The 21,320-nt window shown below is 44.9% G+C and overlaps 1 protein-coding gene across 1 annotated transcript in view; it reads left to right on the forward strand.

Annotated features, from left to right (window-relative positions):
* GRK5 (G protein-coupled receptor kinase 5) overlaps window positions 1-21,320 on the forward strand; it is a 174,727-nt gene that overhangs the window by 104,159 nt on the left and 49,248 nt on the right. The window contains exons 3-4 of the mRNA XM_075155171.1: window positions 3,991-4,103; window positions 12,867-12,944. Coding sequence (XP_075011272.1) covers window positions 3,991-4,103; window positions 12,867-12,944 — 191 coding nt within the window. The remainder of the gene's footprint in view (window positions 1-3,990; window positions 4,104-12,866; window positions 12,945-21,320) is intronic.

The following is a 21,320-nucleotide window of genomic DNA, read 5'->3' on the forward strand; positions in this document are numbered from 1 at the left end:
GATGAAAAAATCTTCACAAGGCTCAGGGAGTTTTTAATCTAATTAAAATATTATATTTTTATTCTCTTTTACTTGAAAGTCAGCGATTTTATTGGCAGCAACTTTCTTTATTACTTTGTTTTGTGTTTTTCACTTCATGGATGGCATGTTTTGATCAGTATGAAATTTTACTAATAGGACTATTTTTCCTAGGCGTGTGCTTAGATATTTTTCAGAACCTTGCCAGAGTATCTGTCAAGGAACAAATTTGGCCGTAGACTTTGAATGGTTATGGCATTTTCTGTATGCAGGTGTAACTATTTTGGTGTGTTCTGGGTGCTCTTTAAAGTAGTATTTCAATACATAAGCTACGAAGTAAAGGGAAAAATGAGTCAGTAGAATTTAGAATAAACTTTATTTATCTTTATTTATCTTATCAATATTTATGATGGCATTTTATATAATACCTTTTCCATATTAATCTGTGTCGTTACTCTGTTAGGAAGAGAAGGAACTCACTTGCATGCGCGCATTGTTTGCCAGTGATATTTTCTAAATGAGGAGTTTGGTGTCAGTGAGAAGTGACTGCTTTCCTAAGGCTTTGACCCACCCAGCTTTTCACCTCCGTTTTGGGTAACTTCGCAGGTGTTAAACAGGATTGCGCTGAAGCAGGAGGATCTGACTACCAAAGATATCACTCTCAGAGCTGTTTTAGTTACACTTCATCAGCAGCAGCATATGGTTTCACTTCCAAGTGTTTAACATTTCCATTTCCTCAGGAAATCATTCTTTCTATTTTTTAAACTTTTGAAACTGGATGGATATTTTTACTGGCAGGCGGTCCGAGAGCGACACGACGATTAGCCCCAGCCCGAGGGAGCCCCTGGCTGCGGTACCCGCCTGGCTCTCCATCCCCTCCCCTCGTGCAGCAGCTCGTGAGCACGGCTCGGGGTGCTTCAGCCAGGTCTCCGGGGTGCAGCACGCTGTTAAAACACTTCTGCTTTCCTTACTATAACAAAACTATCCACTCCTTTTTTCTGCTTTAGCTGAGAGAGGTGTTTTTCTTTCTTAATCCACTCCAGGGCCCATGCATCCCAAGAATTAGTTGAGAGCAGACTCCTTGAGCGGACTTAGTGAGGCCAATGGCAAGATCAGGGCCTAAGAAAATATTTTGTGTCACCTACAAGGAATGAAAGCAGTTGCATCATGTGTTTATTGTCTATATTGGTATATCCAGCACTTAAACGAACATGACCGAGGAGTGGATGGCTCCAGGGAACTGCTCTGGCTCTTGTGTTTTCAGAGATTATTTCTGGTATTTCCTTTTTCCTCATTACAAACGGGTCACCCTTCTCACGTGTGGCCAAGTTAGGTACCGTAGGAGGAAGTCTGTGCTCGTGTCTTCTTTATGTTTCATTTATCCACATATGTAATAGTGTTTAGCTGCTTGTTTTCTTTTCCTGCTATGCTATAAAGTAGTTATTGGATGTGCAATTTGCACATGTTATTTAGCTGATACCACTAGCCCTTTTGTTAGAAGGACATCTTCTGCTACAGTGAGTGTCACCACGTCATAGCAACTTTGATAAGCTAACTGCATTTTGTACAACAAGCGTTGTCACCGTGCATCAAATAGCGCTGTACAAGAGAAAATATAGGGCAAACTAGCTGATTAATGTATTTGTTCCTTTGTGTTTTATTCTGTTACAGATTCAGACAGTCGCATTTCTTGCACGGCTTGTTTAACATGAGGAAGTTTGCTGTGGGTTTGGGCTTCTGGAGGGATTGAGTCCTGCCATCAGGCAGGCTGTGTGCTACCGACATTCAGGGTGTATATTTTATTCATACCCTCAGAAGAGGTAGTTAGTCAAGGTAGCAGAAAACAGCATCAGACAGATGTAGTTCAACCTCCAGGCCTCCCAGGAGAGCTCACCTGAGCTGCTCAGCCTCTGGCACATTGTGAGTTGCTGTTTTGATCCACTCAGGCTCTTTCCTAACTCCTTTGCTTCCCTTAGTGCTGTGCGTGTCTGCACATCCCTTCGGCAATTACCTTCTCACTAAAAAACCTACTTGGTCAAGCAGCACAAGCTTGTACCACTCGCGAGGACACCCCACGGCTGCTCAGCGTCCGAGCGAGCCCGCTGGCTTTCTCGCCGTACGTGTCTGTGTCATGATGTTCCACGCTGGAGGCTCCAGCTCATGCAGATAAACCAGTGCCACGGGCTTGCTGCTGATAGAGAGACTGGAGGTCAAGTTAGGATTTACACAGTGATTTTGATCCAGTTTTATTTGCTAGAGGGTATCAAAGCATTGCAATCGTCTGGATAGATTGAGTGATATCCTGATCCAAAATGGACTGGCAATGCCAGCCACAAAATGGTGCTGGTACGTTGTTCCAGACTGCGTCGGAAGACTGGACCCGAGCAGGACCATAGTGGATTAAAAGCACAGTTTGGCTAGCCCCAACCCGTGTCTCCAGCGACCACCCTGTAGGTGCTTCAGGGGCCGGTTCCTGAAGCACAGCCATACCTGCACACAGCGCAGCACTGGGCAAGCACCCTCCTTCCCCTTACAAGAGGCAGCCTCGGGTGCTCCTGCCCACCTGCCACCCAGCTACAGGTCAGCAAGTCCAACATCTCGTACGTTATTTTCCCTTGGACGGGGCTCTGAGCGACCTGATCTAGTTGAAGATCAGGGGGGTTGGGCTAGATGACCTTTAAAGGTCCCTTCCAACCCAAACTATGATTCTATGCTTCTATGATGTCCTAGTTTTGCAGAACACGGTCCCCAGGGCGCGACCTGTGATGAGTGAGCCCTTTGGCTGGGGACCTCCGTGGCAAAGGCGAGCTCCACTGCAGCCGTGTGCCTGCAGATGTTCTCCTTGGAGTGGATGGAGCTGAAGGGTGCAGGGGGCCAAAGCAAAGGGGGAATAAAAGACATTGCAGGAGCGACTCCAGGCCTGAGAGAGAAGTAACCAAGGCACTGACAACTTGTGTGGGTTTCGTATGTCTGTTTGCAGCGCTATGTTATGTGTTTAGAAGCTGCTTGTTTCCATAATAACAGCAAGTGCCATATGGCAGCGAGGAGGGTGGTGAGAGGAACGCTCAAGGAAACACAGTATGTTGTTTGACATGTGTGTGCTTCTAGAGGAATAACGTGTCTCGAGCAAGTACTGCTGCTCCAAACAGGCTGGGAGATTTGCTGCTCTCACCAGAAAAATATCCAAAGCCCTCGGCATTTGTGCTGGCAATGCCAGTTAATGATGCCTGCCCCCTTCTCCCATATTTTCCTGCAGATACTCCCTGTGATGGGTAAAGGACCTTTCGCTTTACTGGGAGTGATGGTTCTGGATGCACCAGCACAGGGGAATGGCATTTAAATATGGCATTTAAGGGGAAATACAGTTCTGTAAAGGAGCGCTGTGTGAAACTGAAACCAGCTAGATGCCATATGCACCACCTATTCGTTAATGCTCAGCAAGTAAATAGCAGAAATTTTGAAACCTTTGAAAATATACGGTTTGCAATAATTGTTTAGTAGAGAGCGCGTTGAGCATTTCCAGAGATGAGGGGCACTTTAGTGCATGTCTAGGAAGCATCCAGGAAGGTCTCCACAAATTCCAGCTTTTTCTACCCTTTAATGTATGACTCACATTTTAAGGACTTGTAATTTGCTCCCCACATTCCCACAAACACCACCAGTCTGAGCGGTACCTTTGCAGAGTGCATGTATTTCCACTGCAGAAAAATGTGAAATTATTTTTTCGTAATAGCTGAACGGCTTTTGCGGGACTTTTACCAACATCAGCCCTATAAAACTGAGCATCTCTTGTTTGAGTCTTAAGTTACATTTCTGTTTGGATACCTGAAATGTGGTGGCGGGGAGAAGGCGGCAGTTCTGATTTGGGGTCGTAGTTCAGCACTCATTTGCAATGCTTTAGACTCCTAACCAACCCCAAAGGCAAAGCTCTTCTCATTTTCATGCTTCTCTTCTTCTCTTTATTGCCTCTAGAGAGAGATTACTGCAGCATATGTGAAAAGCAGCCGATCGGAAGGCTTCTCTTTCGGCAGTTCTGTGAAACTCGACCCGAGCTCGAGTGCTGCATTAGGTTCCTTGACTCGGTGGTAAGTCAATTCTTGTGATATTTTGGGGTGCTTCGCAGCGCTCTCCTGACAGAGGAGACTCCCCCAACCCCAAGAAATCACTGTTTTATGGAACGTGATTTTGTGTCTAAGGCACCTGAGCAAATAGCAGACAGGGCTGACCCCGTCAGCATCCCAGCATCGTTGGCGGTACAGGGGCAGCTGCGTGCGGGGTCGGTACCAGCCTCGGGGAACGCGAGCCACCGGAGCGGGAGAAGGACAGGCACCCCGGCACGGTGCTGGCGTAGCCCCCCTTCATGTCAACGCCCAAGCAGCTGAGCTGCTGTGAGTAATGTCTTTTGATGTGGGTGAAGCCTGCAGTGCTGGGGGGCACTGGGAGGAAGGGGAAGATGATGAATGGACTGACAAGAGAGGATGAGGATGAGTATGATAATACTAATATCCATCTCTCACCAAGCCTTTTCATCGGGAGACTTCAGGGTGATTTACAAAGGACATCCTGATTGTTATCCTGGTTTTTCAAATAGGAAAACAGAGGCACAAGGTATAGAAGTGACTTGGTTGAGGTCACCAAGAAACAAATCTGCTCCATTTTCCACCCCAGTGAGCTATCAGTTAACCTGGCCACTGGGCAAAACCCCCCAGCCCTGGGGGACCTGATGCTCTTTTTCAGTCTGGCAGCACTTGGCCATGTGTAGTGCCAGCAGGAGAAGCTGTTCATAGTAGAAAAGTCTCTCAGTGGCTTTCTTGCTGCGAGCCTGCGGAAGGGTAGGGTGTTAACGAGCCAAAAGGCTAAATCATACCAGAGGAGAAGATGAACTTGTCACTGCTGAGCGTGAGTGTCTGGGGAGCTTCGCTCTCTGGCTAACACTGACAGTCGAAAGCAAAACGATGCATACCAACAGGAATAAAAGTTTTTTGTTTGTATTATGGTGAAGCTATTCTGAAGTATAGGAGATGCGAGGACTGCACTGGAGTTGTAAAAGAGTCTGGGAGAGGACACGCGGTCACTGAACGTTTATGTTAGTACTGCAGTATCGACAGCAAATCTACAGCATCACAGCTGGTGTTGGATAAAGTCCTATTCAAATCAGTTTTAGCTGGTCACAACTTCTACCTGATATTCCTAGCACTGGTCGTGATTTTCCCCAGTGGAAGGTTTAGCCATCGAGGTACGTGAAACTGCTGCATCTGAGAAACGCTCTGTGCAGCTGTGCTCAAGGCCGGCAGGACATTTTGGGTGCCCTGGATGTGTTGTCTTGCACCGAACTGGCATCGTCTAGTGAGGTGTCTGCCACTGTCCCCCCCATGCACCCGTTTAGGGGGAGGCATCCCCGCAGAAATGCCACATAAGGTGTGACACCCACAGCCCCGAGGAGACAGGTGATGGCCGTCCCTCTAGGAAGCCGCAGAAATCCTTTGGGAGACAGCCACAAAAGACTGTTTCCAAGAGGTTTTCATTTCAGACAGAAGAGACAGAGCCGTCCTCACTTTGGAGAGGGTTAGCAAGGCTCTGTTCTTTTCTCACGCCTCCTCGCAGGCGTCACATTTTGGTTCCAGCAAGCGCCCAGGGACTGCTGAGAACAAGCCCACATTGTGGGAGCCCTGCACACGCCTGGCGTACCAGTTAAGCTGACAGCGGTAATAAAATCTGGGCAAAAGGAAGTATTACTGTCCCCCCGTGTGTCCCCCCAGTGCCACCAGCCCCAGAGCAGCGCCTGATAACCTTGGCTGCAGCGCTGCCCGGAGCCTCTCCCAGCATCTCCCAGCCTTTCCCAGCCTCTCCCCGCGGCCCAGCCCGCCTCCGGCTGCGGGAATTGAGGGCACCGTGTCATTTCATTCTCCTGAAGCCCTGTGGAGCGGTGCCAAGCGCTGAAACTCCGTGTCCTCCCCGCATCCCGGCAGCACAGGAAACACCGGTCCTGCGAAAGCTTGTGGTGGGACTGGCTTTGCTTTAAAGCTCCCTCTCCAAGCAATCCCGGACTGATATCCCCAAATCCTTTTGCGAGGGTGTGCTTTGTACCCACCCCCGGGTTGCTTTTGCAGGCTGGAGCTGCCCTGCGTACCTTTACTGGGCCAGCGATCTGTTCCCAGTTAGGCTCAGACTGGCAGTGCAAGGATTTCACGACCAAAATGCCTGGCTCTGTGGAGGTCTGAATATTTACTCTTTCCCTCTTCTTTTTAATGCTAATTAACAGCAGTCTTCTTTGTTTATTGATTTCAAATTCTGTACAAGCTTGCTCCCAGCCCATGAAAATCCCTGTATTAGGCAATATTAAGGTCGAGCAACACAGCCCGTAGCCATTAAATTGGATGATTGCTACTGAAATTCGCCCAGCGGGGTCACACTGTGTTGAGTGAGTCGTGGGATTCAGGCCAAGTCCTACGTTAGGCAAAAAAGTCCTATAATGAGACCAGAAGTTTGACTTTACAGCCCTATTCTGAGACCACCAGGAATGTGAAACCTTTTGGAGACCACCTGCTGTAACGAGCCCCAAGCAGAAAAAGCCAAGAGCCTCCATTTTCTTTTGACTTAGTTATTTTTCTAACATGAGATGCAAAACTTAGCTTTTGTGTAATATCAAATAAAAAGAAAAAAATAATAGAGGAAAATATTTAGCTGTTCATGAGAGGCTCACAGAGCTTTTTGTGCATTGAGAGGTAGGACCACCTCTCTTACAGAGCACAGCTAAGTGACTTTACCAGGTCACACAGTAAATCATTAGCAGAAGCCAGTAATTGATGCCTCCCAATTTTTAATACAGTTTTTTAACCAGTGCACTCAACTGCCTGCAAAGAAAGCAGCGATCGGGGCTGCTGGGAGGAAACCAGAAGCTAAGTCAGACACTCAACAACCTACCAACAACCTCCATTCCCATACTTATGTGAGACTAAGTTTTGCAAGCTCTCTCTCACACTTCTGCTTCCAAAGACTGGTAAAATCAACCAGACCTTGCAGACTAGAATAGGTAAAGAGAAAAAAAAAATCCCTTCTTGCTGGACATTTATTTCAGCTGTTGGGTGAAATGACTAACCTGGTCTGATGTAGCCTCCTGCAATCTAATTATAGCAGCATCTGGGGTTTTTTGTCTGTGCAGTTAAACAGTTGTTAGGCTGTTTTCTGAAGAAAAAAGGATTTGTATTATTAAATTCTGCACACATGTAGGTGTGTATCTGTCAGTTCCCTCGGAAACCTGTGAATACCTTGGCCAATTTCAACCAATAATTGAGATTAAAGTGCTCAGAGGCATAAAGTTTCTACATGTTTTCTGAGAACAATGTTTGGGTAATTAGCCACAATCTATCAGTTGTAAAACAGACTACAAAGATACGTGGTTTGTAAGCAGTAGGCCCCAACATTAAAAGCGATAAAAACAAAGAGATGCAGCGCTTTGCAGTGCAGCGCTGGTGGAGCTGTGGGTGTTTGGTTCCCACCGCTGCTGTGGGACCAGTAAGCGGCCATCATCGTGGCTGTTTGTCTCGGAAATGGGGCAACATCAACCCCTTCTCCTAGCCGGTACTGTAAGGCTATAAGGACAGGGAGCCATCTCTTATTACGGATATTGTGCAAACAATTTCATGACAGGGGTCCTGACTTGACTAGATAAAATATCTAGTAAGAAGTACCGGTGGCTGCAACCTGTGCCTCTGAACGCATTGCGTGCTTATCTGTGTGCACGTAAACACAAAGATATCCCACGAATAGTTCACCAAACCCTCATGCAGCCATTCAGATGAAGGAACTATGTGAACATAAACTATTATCATTAAATGGAGATGGTTTATGATTAAATCAGTTCCCCTATAAGCCCGTAACAAAGAATTCACGCACAGCCCTAAAGCACACTTTGCTGCGCTTACAAATATTTTAGCGATATCATACGACTTCGGAGCTGTTGAAAGACATTAAAATAAAGGGTTAGGGGATACGTTTCCTGTGCTGAAAGGCTGATCAGTGAGCAAGGAATCTGCTAGCAAGACGTGTTTCCTTCCCCGCAGCCGGTGCCTCCAGCACAAGAAGGCGGCAGTTCAGCAGGGACCTCTTGCCCCGTCCCCTTCTCAGCAGCACATTCCCGGGGTGCCGGTTCCTGACGTTTCCCTCTCCTCTCCTGTGATTTTTATGTGCTGTTATAACAAAGACTTTAGCTTCTGGACTCCCTTTCCTGCTTCATCTACTCACATTCTTTTTTTTTTTTTTTTTTTTCCAGGGGAGGGCTTTTAACATTTTAATGTGGACCAGATTTAGATTGACTGGAGGAGAACGTGGCTAATTCTGGTCAAGGAGAAAATAACCTGACATTGTTTTCTCTCTAGCCTGTACGATGTTATTTCTTTGCACTGAAGTCGCACAGAAATACATCCTCTGGAGGAAAATAGCCCCGCTGCCTCTCCGGGTTGTTTCTGCTTGTGCTATCTGGGCACCGGGGCCGGGGGTGAGAGGCACGATCTCCTCGGGTGGACTTTTCAGCTGAACGCTTCACTAGACATTACACTTATCTGGGGTAAAAGGGTGAGCGAGCATCCGTTTAATGCCATTTGTAAAAACCCTGTCTCGCTGTTAGGGAGATTTCGTTTGGTTAAGTCCCTTACATGGTATATAAACCATCTGTGTATGTGTGTCTTAAAGCTGTTCAAGGCTTTTTCCATCAGAAATGCCAGTTTGTTGATATCAACAAACTCATTAACTCAAAACGTGTTTTTAAACAGTCAAAAGGGCTCTTTTTGCCCTGCATTTAAATATGAAAAATGTGGTTTCAAGTTCACTTTTCATTTAGAAATGCGAGTTATTATGAATCCCAGCTGTTTGGGTTTTGCCTTCCAATTTTCAGTCACAGATTTTAAATCCAGCGGAGGCAAGTGCAAGGGCAGTCGCTGGAGCACAGAGCAATAACAGGGCAGAGCCCGGCGTCCGAGGAAGGAGCGAGCAGGAGCTGGAGCAGAGAGAGATGCTGGGGATAACAGAGGAGGGAGCTGAGAAAGCGGAGGTGTAAAATTGGGACCGAAACACCAGTAGCCTCCTGCAGATGCTCAGACGGTGACTCCACTGCTCCTGACTTATACCAAGAAGCCAAAACTGCTCTGGTGGGAGTGTCTGTTCCATCTCCATCTCCCGGTGGGTACGAGGGACCGACTCCTGTGGCCATGCCTGCTCCCGCAGGCAACCAGCAGCTACCTGCTGTGGGAGAGGATCCTCCCAGATCTGCAGAGAGATCCCTTTGGCTCCGTTTTTCAATTTTCACGTATTTTTAAGCCATGCCGTTTCAGGAGCTCAAAGAATATTAAGATGAAAATCAAACACTAGATAAAACAACGTGTCAGAATTAAGGTTGCTGATGCGAGCCCTCGCTGCGTCCCTGTGCCATTGCCCAGGCGATGCTCTCCATCGGTCACAGGCACCTTCCAGCCCCTGAACCTCTTGCTCAGCCGTTTCTGAGCCCACGGCCCCATCCCACAGCCAGCCACAGGCTGGACGTTGCTCCCTTTCCCAGTGGAAGTGCGTTTTCCCATCCGATCTCGCTCAGCCCATCCCGAGGGCAACTGCTCCAAAGGGAAGGACACTTCGCACCCCCGTGCCCCCATTCAGCCAGGGTTCTTCTAGGGAAGCAGGAGCCATCGAAGTAACTACTACCTCCGAAACAGCAGCCAAAAGAAAAGTTAGCAACAAACGGCGGCCAGCCCACATCCTCTCGCCATTTGGACTGAAGGATCCGCGCCTGCCCGCAGAAAGAGCCTTCCCTGCAGCTCGTCCCATGCAGTCAGGGTGATCGTAAATCCTCCCCTCATTTATGAGCTATGAATAGGGCCCTGTCTGACCTAACTAGGGCATGGAGAAGCTATTAGACTTCAGAGCAGGAGCCTTGAAACACATGCCTGGATTCATCAAAGGAATAATGGAAAATATTTTGTTCCACATGGATTTTAAGTAACGATGTTATTTCTAGCAATTAAGGATTTGCGAACTGTAGCCATGCTTTTGAGTATTGTGGAAGAAGGGGATGTATCTTGTGATTCAAGCACAAGATTGAGAGTTGAGGACCTTGGTACGCTTCCCAGGCATGTGGCAGAACGAGCATGGGGAAGTCGCTCTGTCTGTCTACATGAGCAATTCTTCCTGTAATAGGAGCCCGTGGCTGAAAACGTACCAGTATCTGTTGCCGAATAGCTCGAAAGTGGCAGTGAAGGGAGAAGTAATAATGAACTTAGAAACAAAATGAAGCGGGCTTCTAGTACTTGAGCTTCAGTGAAATCAACACTGTTCACAGTTGGAGCTTATGGTTCCTTCTCACATCCTCACTTGTCTGTCACTTCCTACCTTCCCCACCTCAGTGTCGCATTTTCGGAGATGTCAAATGCATGTATAATTAAACTTTCCTTTTATTCCTTCCCAACTATCTTGAGGCAGAATTAGGTGCTCTGCGTGTGTGTGTGTGTGTGTGTGCCTTTAGCTCTGCATATGTTGGATCCCATCAGGAACTGCATTTCAAAACACTGATCCAATTCCTGCTAAATTTCTGTCTTCTGGTCTGTCCTGATTTGCTTCCTTTTGTACAATTCGGATGGGATGTAAATATAATAGGGTATCTGTGGCAAAAAGGACATCAAATTTTTGGACATCTCCCTGCACTTCAAATGGCAGATGATGACCTTGAATCAGGTTTTATTTACTAGGGAACCAATATATTACCAGGATCCAGAGTCTAAAAGCAAAGGAAGGAGAAAGAAACGGTCATTATTGGATAAATTGTAAATAGCATTGAATGGAGGACTCAGAAGATCCCCTAGATGCTTCCATGCCAAGGCAATGCCAAAGAGTTCTCCTTTCTTTGCAGTCTTCTGCACAGACAGTTACATTTAAGCGCAACTATTTTCTTTTATTGAAATACATTGTTTCTCTTTTCTTTTCTATGAAAAACACCTAGTTTGTTTTGGTGAACCTAACCATAAACTGTAAGGTCCAAATAAGATGCAACTTTGACCTTTTAAAAAATTGTTCCTTCTGTTACTCTCGCCATCGCTTTATCCCCTAGCAAGGAACCATGGAGAAAAATGCTGTTAAGATGCTGTAAACATTCGAGAGTGTCTGTGCTTTAAGAGCTGAAATGACCTGTACTCAGATACCATCTAAAAGGAGGAAATTGGATGAAAGATTTTTTTAAACCCTTGTGTTAAGTTTTATGAGAAGGTAATCTGTTCACCCCCAAAGTGGTCACTAAAAGAGAAGTATTGTACTTGTGGATTTTAGCTTTCGGTGTATTTTTCATCAGCAATACAGTTTTCTCTGTTATTTGCGGTCATTGTCATTTCCCAAACCAAATCAGATCGCAGTTTCAGACTGTTCAAGCAACCTGCTATGTATGTGTATAAATACGTAGCTTCAGACTTAAGCTGCAATAGCTAAATCGGCACTGGCCAGATAGATGGGTAATGACGTTATTACTACATTGTGGTTTTTGTGTCATTCCTAGGTCTGCTTAGCTAGGGTATCCGTTACAGCCTGCCTTCGGATTTATTGCGTCAAGCTCAGAGCAGCACATACATCTTCCAGTGGGCGATAGTTCTGAAATTTGTTCTTCCAAGTATTTGCCAGTTCAGTCTGATTTACCTTTTCTTTTTTTTGTCTTTTAACTTCCTCCTCATTTATCATCTCAGACAGCTTGTATTGGACCAGGTTACTTAATTGGTTTGGCAGGACTTTCTGGGATCCTTTTCCTAGTCATGAAAGCTGTTAGGCTGTCTTTTTTTTTTTTTTTTTCTGGAAAATATTTTGATCCTAAGGCTAAAGCTTTGTATCCTGGGCAGTGCTGAGTGGCAATGTCTCTAAGAACTTGTTGTTGTCATTTAGCTGCTGCAGTCCTACGCGGCACGTGTGTGTTTCTTTCGAATGCCTGCCATGCATCCAAAATTCCATGGATTAATGTCTTGGTGGTGCACAAGTAATGCTTCCTTTGATTCTTATGTAAAAGTTGTCCTGAAACTCGTCAAAAGTCAGTAATGCTACAATACATAGAATAGTCAGAATTTTAAAATGTAGGTAAACTTTGTGGGGGGGAAGGTGGTGCTCTCATTTTTAATGCACCGGGGAAGTCAAAGAGAATTTTGCCTATAGTGTCTATTCCTCTAAATGGTCCCTCTTGTTTCAGCTGGGTCCTAAGAAATCCGCCTAAGAAATCGGCTCTTAGATCTGCCTTCAGGAGGGACTGAGTCAAGGATCACTAAAAGCGATGGGCAAATCTCTCTGCTTTGCAGAAGGAGTGTTAGACCAAGAGAAGTGTTAGAGCAAGGGGAAGACATAAATAAATAGGAAGGACGCATTTGACCAAAAAGACAATCTACTGAAGGAGTTCACCTGGTGCTTGAAATACCACTGTGGCAAGAATTAACAAACATTCACTTTCTCTACTACTCCAAAGTCAAAAGACACCTTCTGTGTCCATCTTCCCTTTGAGTAAAACCAATCAAAGTTGCCTCTCTAGTCACTGAATGCTTTCTGAAAGCTGGCTTGGCAAGGCTATAAAATATAAATGAATTACATTTCATTGGTGTTAATTAAGAGACATCGTCTCAGAAAATGCACCACTAGGGTTTGGTCAAAATATAGTGGAAGGTTTTTAATAGGATTAAAATCCTATTACACCCGTGTGTGCGGGTTTTACTTCCATCAGAAAATGGTATTTATCCTTCAGATTTTTCAGACAGAGCGTTCCGTTAAGGCCACATCCAAAATGAAGTTATAATGGTGAAATATGAGTGCAAATATTGACTTTTTTTTTATATCTGTTCCAGGCAGAATATGAAATTGCTCCAGATGAAAAGCTGGGAGAGAAAGGAAAGGAAATCATGATGAAATACCTCACCCCAGAGGTAAGGGACAGCCAAAGTGGCATTACTGAAGGAATGCTGCAAGGCACACCTTTGCTAAACAGAGTTGTTATAGGCTTGGTAAACCAGAGTCCTAAAATTTATGGTGGCAATCTCCAGTGAATAAACCTGCAAGACTCATACAAACAGTCAGAGAGAAAAAAAAATTATAATCCAATCCAGCAATTGACTTCTAAGGATGAACTTGAGCTTACCAGGGTCTTAATTCATCTGTGGATGAGCAGGGGGCTTCTCTGGTCTCTTCTCAGTGTGCAAAGCTCTCCATCGGTGGTGTAATGCAAGAGACCTCAGCTGTTACCAACAATTATTTCCTCTCCAGCTCAAAAGAGGTGGTGGCATTTCATATACTCTTGTGTAGAAAGCACCGGCAAAAATGGTCTTTGGTAACAGACACTGTATTTTGGTACAAAAATTCCCACTCCTCCCCCCCCACCATTTGCCCCAGGGTAGCCAGGGACATGCAAGACTGACGTGGGACAGCCTGTTTTGGAGCTGAGAGGTGCTATCACCCGTTCTTGCTTCCACCGCTGTTGGTTCCTCAGCGTGGCACCTCAGGGCTGTCGGAAGGAGAGGAGCTCATGGTAGCAGCTGTGTCCACAGGGTGGCACTCCAAACAGAACTACAGATCTGCTGCAGGAATTTTGGACAGGCTGCACTGGGACTAACCCTTTTTTGGGGGGGTTTCGATCATTTGCTGACCGCGTTTAACCTTTGCAACAAAAGTCACTGCCAGTAAGCAATAAATATCCAACTTCAAACACAAGAACAATCCTAGGATTTTTCCTAAGTTGCTTTCATAAGAGTAATCAAGATGTACAATTGCTGCTTCAACTGTTTTACGAGAGAAATGCATCTGACCTTCAGGAGAATTAATTGTGTTTTTGGCAGATGTCTTTCTAAAGCGTTTAAATGGTACAATATGTTTTGGAGGTGCAGGGGCAGAGCAGACCACTTTTTTTTTTTTTCCGGTCAGTCATTTTCCTACAATAAATTCCAATGCATACTTTGAGTTATCTCAGACTGCATTTTGGGATCTGGTTTCGTTTACTGAGCCTGGCTAGATTCATGTGCAGCCATTTAGCACTGCCAGTATGAGTTCCTGCTGCCCATTCATTAGGGGCATGAAGTTCCACTGCTTTTTAAATCCACCAAAATGACCATTTGCCTTAAATTTTCAGTCAGCAGAAAAATGAGGGACAAATACTGAGGGAAAGTATTTCCCACTGCTCTAGTTCTCATCTGGAAATGGAGAAAGGCATTTTGCTGATAGCAAGGCTAGTAAAGTGAGAAGGTAGTACTGCTTCATTTCAGATGGTGTTGGTGCAGATTTCCAGATGCCAAATCCCTTCCCTGCTGTCCCATGGCACTCCTGCCATCCTTGTCCATTTGCCAGCAGCCCCACAGTGCAGCAGAAGCACATGGAATAGTTTAGTGAGGTAAGTGAATGTGCAGTGAAGACCAATCTGAGAGCAGTTGCTTCTTCATCAAGAAAAAATGGTGGTGTTACGGGACGGGAAATTACTGGGACTCCAGAGCTGGAGTTTCCATTCTCTACCATGCTCTGCACTTCATATTTGACCTGTGTACCTGGTTTCTCAGTACGTAAAATGGGCACAGGATATTTATAGTCTGTTCTGAAACTTTTCTGGTGTTTGCAAGTTACCTGAAGGTCTTTGGGCAGAAGGAAACACGAAGTTGTGCTCCTTCACTTGTAATGTAAAACTGCCTCCCTGGTGGTGGTATTTTAATGTCTGCACTGGGCTCGCTGCACTTTTTTTTCTTAATGGGAAACTTCTGCTTCATCCCAGAGGGATGTTTAAGCCCTGTGTAGCAGAAAATACTTCCTAGAGGCAAGGTTGACTGTGCCATAGCAATGGGTTGAATGCTAGATTCTCTAACAGGTCTCCCACGCAGCAAATACTTAAAAAACTAAAGCAAGGCCTGGATTAATTTAATTTCTTTTTAGATACTTAACTAAGGTACTCGGGTTAGGAGTTCAGATGGCCTACTGTCCTTTTTTGTCAAGAAAGAGAAATAAGAACCTCTGAATGACGGATTTTAAGCCATTAGAAGTCAGTGATTCGAAGCCAGCTTAGATGCTTGCAGTCAAGAGGGATGAATCTGGACCCAAATGTCCTAATGGAATATCATCCTGGCCAGAAAGAAACCTTCTTTTCATTAGGAGCTGCATTTCTCCATTTAGTTATCAGTCGCTCGAAAGATACAAATTGCCGCTGATTCCAAAGTCTTCTGCTTTCAGAGGAACGCTTCTTTTAAGTAGGTGTGTGTCTGTGCTTCAAAGAACCTGATTGTCTTGATATAAAAATAGTGTGACATACAGCTTGACTGATAGAATAAAATTATAGGTTTAGTTCTTGGACAGATAATTCAGTCTTATATTGTGAGGAGTGTTTTTCCCAGAGTGCACGATCAGAAGCAAAATGAAAACAAAAAGTAGACTTCATGCTCTTTAATATTTATAAATGATTTTTAGCTCTTGCTTAGATTTTTAAATGTCATACATATTTAACATACAATGTGTCAGTATATCATAATTCTAAAGTGCATTCATTTGCATAAGGAACATGCACTTTATTTAATAAAACATATACTACTTGCACAGCAGAAAGGAAAAGAAAACACTTCCCCAGATGAATAGACATCACACCAGTACTTACAGCCTCACGTGACGCACGCAGCCACGGTCTGCGAGATGGTGCTGCGCCGCGCCGTGCAGTTAGCAGACTCAAACGTGTGGGAGCAGTGAATTCCCGTGTGGATTGCTCTGTGTGAGAACATTCAACGTCAGCCCCGAGGCAGCTAAACAAGCTCAGCACTTGCCAAGATGGTTGGGGGGGGGGCATTTTTTCAAGTAATCATGATTCAGGCTCTTTGCAGCTTTAACACCCTGAACAGCCCCTACGTGCTCGCTGGGGAAGTTGAGAAGAGGTCTAGCAGCCTTTGTTGTGGCTGATGCCAGGAACGGCGTGAGCGGGTCAGGCTTCCACCATCTCCCTGGCCTACAGGCAACAGCGATGACAAATTCTGAATGTGTCTGGGCACCTGGAAGGGAAATCGGATGGCTTAAGCCTCTCGGAGAAGTGTCACATAGGAACAACCTCCCCAGGGACGTGGAAGAGTCCCCATCACTGGAGGTTTTCAAGATGCGATTGGACAGGGTGCGGGATAATCTCATCTAGGCTTTCTTTCCGACAAAAGGTTGGACCAGATGACCTTTCAAGGTCCTTTCCAACCTGGGCTGTTCTATGATTCTATGTACTCAGGTTCTCACCTAGGAATACATTAGTATTACCTCTCTCTTGCCTGAAGTGCATTGAAACATTCATATCCAACAGGTGATTCTGAACTATTTGATGGGAGGGACATGTTATCTTCATACTATGGATGCCAAAATACAAGCTTTTTCATGGCTTCCTTAGCAGCTTCACTTGAGTGGTGAGCAGGAGAGTGAAAACCCACAGAAGAGGTGTCCTGTAGCTGAAGACACCTCCCACCCTTGAAACATGCTCTGAATAATTGTTAACCTCTGAGGAGGTCCAACTGTGAGCTGAGTACTCCTCAGAGGCTATGTGGGGATGAGCACTCGTGAGAGGGCCTTGTCCATTAAGAGGAAGAGACCCAATGAGGCATGTGCCACCTTGTCCATTAAGAGGAAGAGACCCAACAAGGCATGTGCCACCTTGTCCGTTAAGAGGAAGAGACCCAACAAGGCATGTGCCACCTTGTCCGTTAAGAGGAAGAGACCCAACAAGGCATGTGCCACCTTGTCCGTTAAGAGGAAGAGACCCAACAAGGCATGTGCCACCTTGACCGTTAAGAGGAAGAGACCCAATGAGGCATGTGCCACTTCGGTACTGTGATCTGAAGGGAACTCCACCTGCAGGCTGCCTTTGCTTAACAGGAGCAGCGCAATGGTTGCCACACTGGCAAGATCAAGGTTTCTTGAGTAGAGTCTTGATTCTTCAAGAGAGGCTTTAACAGTTCCCATGAAAAAGGCACTTAAAGCTGCCTTCTTGACTTAATAAGCCCGTAGGGCAAAAGTCCAACCCACAGGAAGTCTAAAATTTCTGAGGTTGTGAAATATGATGGTAAAACTGCTAAAATGACTTGGTCACAAATATTTCTTTCCTGGCTTTTCCTAATCTCAACAGTTGAGTGGGAATGTTTCAGTTTTTGGTTCCAGTTCTGTCTGTAAATGGAAAAGCCCCCGGTGCTTTGTGGAACAGTTGAGTTAAACTGAACCCAGCCTGGCTTCATTACCTAGCTGCTTCTTTTACTGGAAGAGCAAAGAGATATGTTTACCTTTGTACTGCTTTTAAATTAGAGTTTTGCATGTCCATGCAGCATTTTTGCTTTCCTGCCTGACAGCTGCCATGCCTTACTCTACTAAATCACTAGCCCATTATTTTCTTTTTCACTGTAAATCACCTTGAGATACTTTGAGAGACGCTATATAAAACTAAATTGATTTGAAATGACTCTTAAGACAGTCTCCATATGCCATTATAGTTTATATTTGGACTCAGCTGGGTACTAAAAATGTTACTGAATAGGATGTCTAATGTGTATTGTTATCCCCATTAATGTACTTCACAGAATATGAAGAACAGCAACAGCATTAGTTTTCTTATCTGAATTCCTGTTCGGTCTCCTTTCCTCCAGGAAATGCACAGAATAAAGGCCATGCTTGCAATTTCTTTCTTTGCTGCCAGAGGTTAGCTGGACACAGCAATAACCTCCTTACTCCAGTCTAAGGCTAGCAATGGGTATTTTGCTAAATGAAAATATGTCTTTGTTTTTATGAACAATTATAGGATAAGGAAGGGAGGGAAAAGTCCCGTGAAAGGGAAGCTGGCTGATCAGCAGTGCCTGGCCTTCCACTTGTCTACTGGCTAAAATGTGCTCTTCTCTCAAATCAGTTCTTTATGGAGAAGAAAACATCTATGTAATATGAGTGAGATGAAATTAAAATGATATATGAGTCCTTCTGCTGGACAAAGCCAGGCAGCTGAGTCCAGGCTCCTGCTCACAAACACCCTCTCTCAGCTCTGTGCATTGGCAAAAAGTAGTTTTCTTTTTGCACGCCATTGCTTTAACCTTGATGCCGAGGATCTTTGCCTTCGGATGCTCTTTCCTTTCTCCCTTCCTATTTTCACCACCAAAATAAATGCAGACTTCAGCACTTGCACTTCTGAGTGAGTCATCTTCACTGATCACTAAAGCCTTCCATCTCCCATAAGGAAAGTTTCATGTATCACTTTTTAATGATTCTGGCTGAATCCTGGAAGGGCAGGTCATACCGCACCAAGAATTGGATTCAAGTACGGAGACCTCTTCCTCTAACTGTTTAGTTTTACTAAATGCCTTCTAGGGAACATGTTACAATTAGTTTTCGGAATGGCCAAAACAAAAGCTGAATGTCACAGTAAGAGAAGCTCTGAAAGAAAGAAACATTAAGCTTCTGTAAAGCAATCTGCAGAGTTTAATACGAGACAGAGGCTTTGTGTTTTGAAAGGTGAGCCTTCAGGGACTGTTTTCTACATTGTTACCTTTCTCGTACAAATTCAGCTTCTATCGCTTACATCCAGCGAGTCATCTCCGTCCCCCCGTAAGCTTATTATCTTGCTGGTAAAAGGCCAACACAACAACGCTTTTCACTGGCTACGGTGGCTGGTGCTTTAAGGCTTGGTCCAAGAGTTATCTCCACAGCTAGTTTTCAAATTTTTCTAAACCCTGCGCATTTCAATAATGACCCGATTGAAGTAAGCAATGAATGAAGTGCCTGTCTGAACACAGTGTGTTACATGGATTCAGGATGGGCTCGAATTATTTACTTACTCAAAGCGTTATTCACTGTGTCCTTTGGGTTCCTATTAGGAGACTTTTCAGGATGCCAAATACTTAAGTAGAAATCCTGGCCTTACTTGAGCGAAGGAGAGTTTTGCCATTTAATTAATTGCCCTGGGACTTTACCCTTTGACTCAATGGATTTCTCATCTCCCCTTTCTATTGACTTCACTACTCTACGGGCACCATTTTAGCCAGAGAGTATAGCATTACTTGGGCCTCTGCTTTGCAGCTAGCATAATCGATACATAATCCAGTCTCCAGAGAAATCAATACATAATTCTTGTTGTTGTTCCAGAGACAATATCTGGATCAATATCTCTGCTGATCACTATGTCTTAGTCCAGGAAAGTACCTTCTCAGCATACTTTCTGCATAAGCTCATCTTTCCAAAGTTCAATTCTGGGAAAATATCTGAGCAGCAGAACAGCAACCTTGTTATTCAAATTAATGCTTTCTAATCAGAATTTATTTTAATAAGCATTCTTCTGTCACTGGGGCCAGGCTGTAATGTAGTGTGGCAGAGGAATCTGAAAAATCACAGTGTTGCCTTGATTAGGAGTCCCTTTGCTGTGGTCTCAGACTAAAAGGCATTTTCTCACGGTTTGCTCAAGTCCTATTTCCTCATCCTTTACCCGCTGTTTATAATACAAATGTTAGTTAACTAAACACTTACTGAGGATTTCTGTCTCTTGCAATGATGCCAAACTGCATGAGAGCCTATGGAAACAACGTGGAGTCTGCTCTGTCCCGGTGATGCTGTCCCAGAATAGGTCCTTGGGCAGTCCTGCGTCCTGTCCTTTAGACTTACGGAGGGCTGCGTCTGCAATGCGTTTGCTCAGACTTGTTGAAGGTTTGGGCTGGAGTCATTAACTACACTGGTTTTATGCTAAGCAGCGCCATGAATTGAAGCTCTGCTTTTCCTTCCGTGTTGTTTTGGAGAGGTTACGCTCCCAAGTTCACATGCTTCTTAACTGTTTGTCATTTGTGGTCAGGAAAATCATTGGGATGACTTGGTCAGTGGGCAAAAGCCTTCTAGCTTCCCTGTGTTTGCTGGAATAACTCTGACTTGACCCTTTGGAAAATGGAAACTTGCTTCAGCTAATTGATGTCAACCACACATGTAAACCTGGCTCACATCTGTCTGCTGAGGCAGGGCAGGCCCCCCAGGCTGCTCTGATCCTCTCGGAGACCAGCCAGGGCATCCGAGAGGGCTGAGGACACTGTGCAAATAAAGAGCCGTCTGCTCAGGATTATCTGAGAACGGGAAGGATGTACTTGTCTGCCCTTGGCTAATGAATATGCTCATTATGGTTTCCGCCTCTCGTTTTCAGGGGGTCATCTTTTCCCTATCCCCTCTGCATGCCCCTCATCACTTTTCATATGGATTATCCAATGGCCAGGGAAGTTAATTCTAAACCTTTAAGGTTCAGTCAGCTTCCTCAGAAACAGCCTCTTCTGCCTGAAAATTTTGCCCACATGGGAAAAAAAGGAATCAGCCTTTTCCAGCTGTCTGAAACACTGGCTTGCAAGACATCCAGAAATCCGCAGGAGATGGTTTTCATGCATTTGCGCAGAACGACGTTAAAATAGACCTGTGGTGAGTTCAGCCTCTTACACTCCCAACACACACATGGCAGCCTTGGTTGTCCAAACACAGGGAGGCATCTGGACAGGAGAAATGAGGCACCTCTTTCTGTCCGCTGACTCTACAGGGAATCCAGGGAGACTCTGAGTGTCTCCATTTTTAGGTGATTAAAGCGCAATGAGGCGAATTCTACGCTAGGTGTAATGCAGAATACATTGAATTACATTGCACGGCGTATCCACACAGGTTTCTGTGCACGATTTCACAATAGTACGGGAGCCCTTTGAAGACCTGACCTCCACCTTCTATCCACCCGCTGCGACTTGCAGCAACTTTCCTGGTTGGTTCAGCTTTGGATTTCTGAAGCTAAAAGCGTAATGTGTCAGCAAATGTCTCTCTGAGCTCAGGATGCATTGTGCTAAACTCGGAAGCAGTAACAGGCAACTGTGTGCTTGATCCCAACAAAGAGAATGAAGAGGCACATGATGAAAATGGACGTTAAAAATACCTTATTTCTCATCTGATTCCCTTGTAATAGGAAATTAGGATTCTGGAAAAACAGCTAGAGACTTCAGCAGCTGAGTAGCCTCACGAGGATGGGCCAGGCAAATTCAGATGAGATGCCTGAGGCTGACACCTTTGGCTGGGATGATGCAACTAGAAGAATCACTAAGCCAATACTGTTAGAGTGTGTTATTTTAACTTAGAACCAGGAATCACAGCATTACCATAAGGAATGTTTTAAATTTCACAGAAAATAACTATATTTCAAGTCATTAAAATATCACTAGGTAAGGGTAAAAAATAAGAAAATAAGAGTGATTTAAAAAAAAAATCTTTTGATTATAATTGGATTTTAAAATAACCAGCGTGTTTAAGTTGTGGAAATGTGGCACTTCAAA

This window comes from Calonectris borealis, chromosome 7 (genome assembly GCF_964195595.1).
Source record: "Calonectris borealis chromosome 7, bCalBor7.hap1.2, whole genome shotgun sequence".
In the NCBI taxonomy this organism is placed as follows: Eukaryota; Metazoa; Chordata; class Aves; order Procellariiformes; family Procellariidae; genus Calonectris; species Calonectris borealis.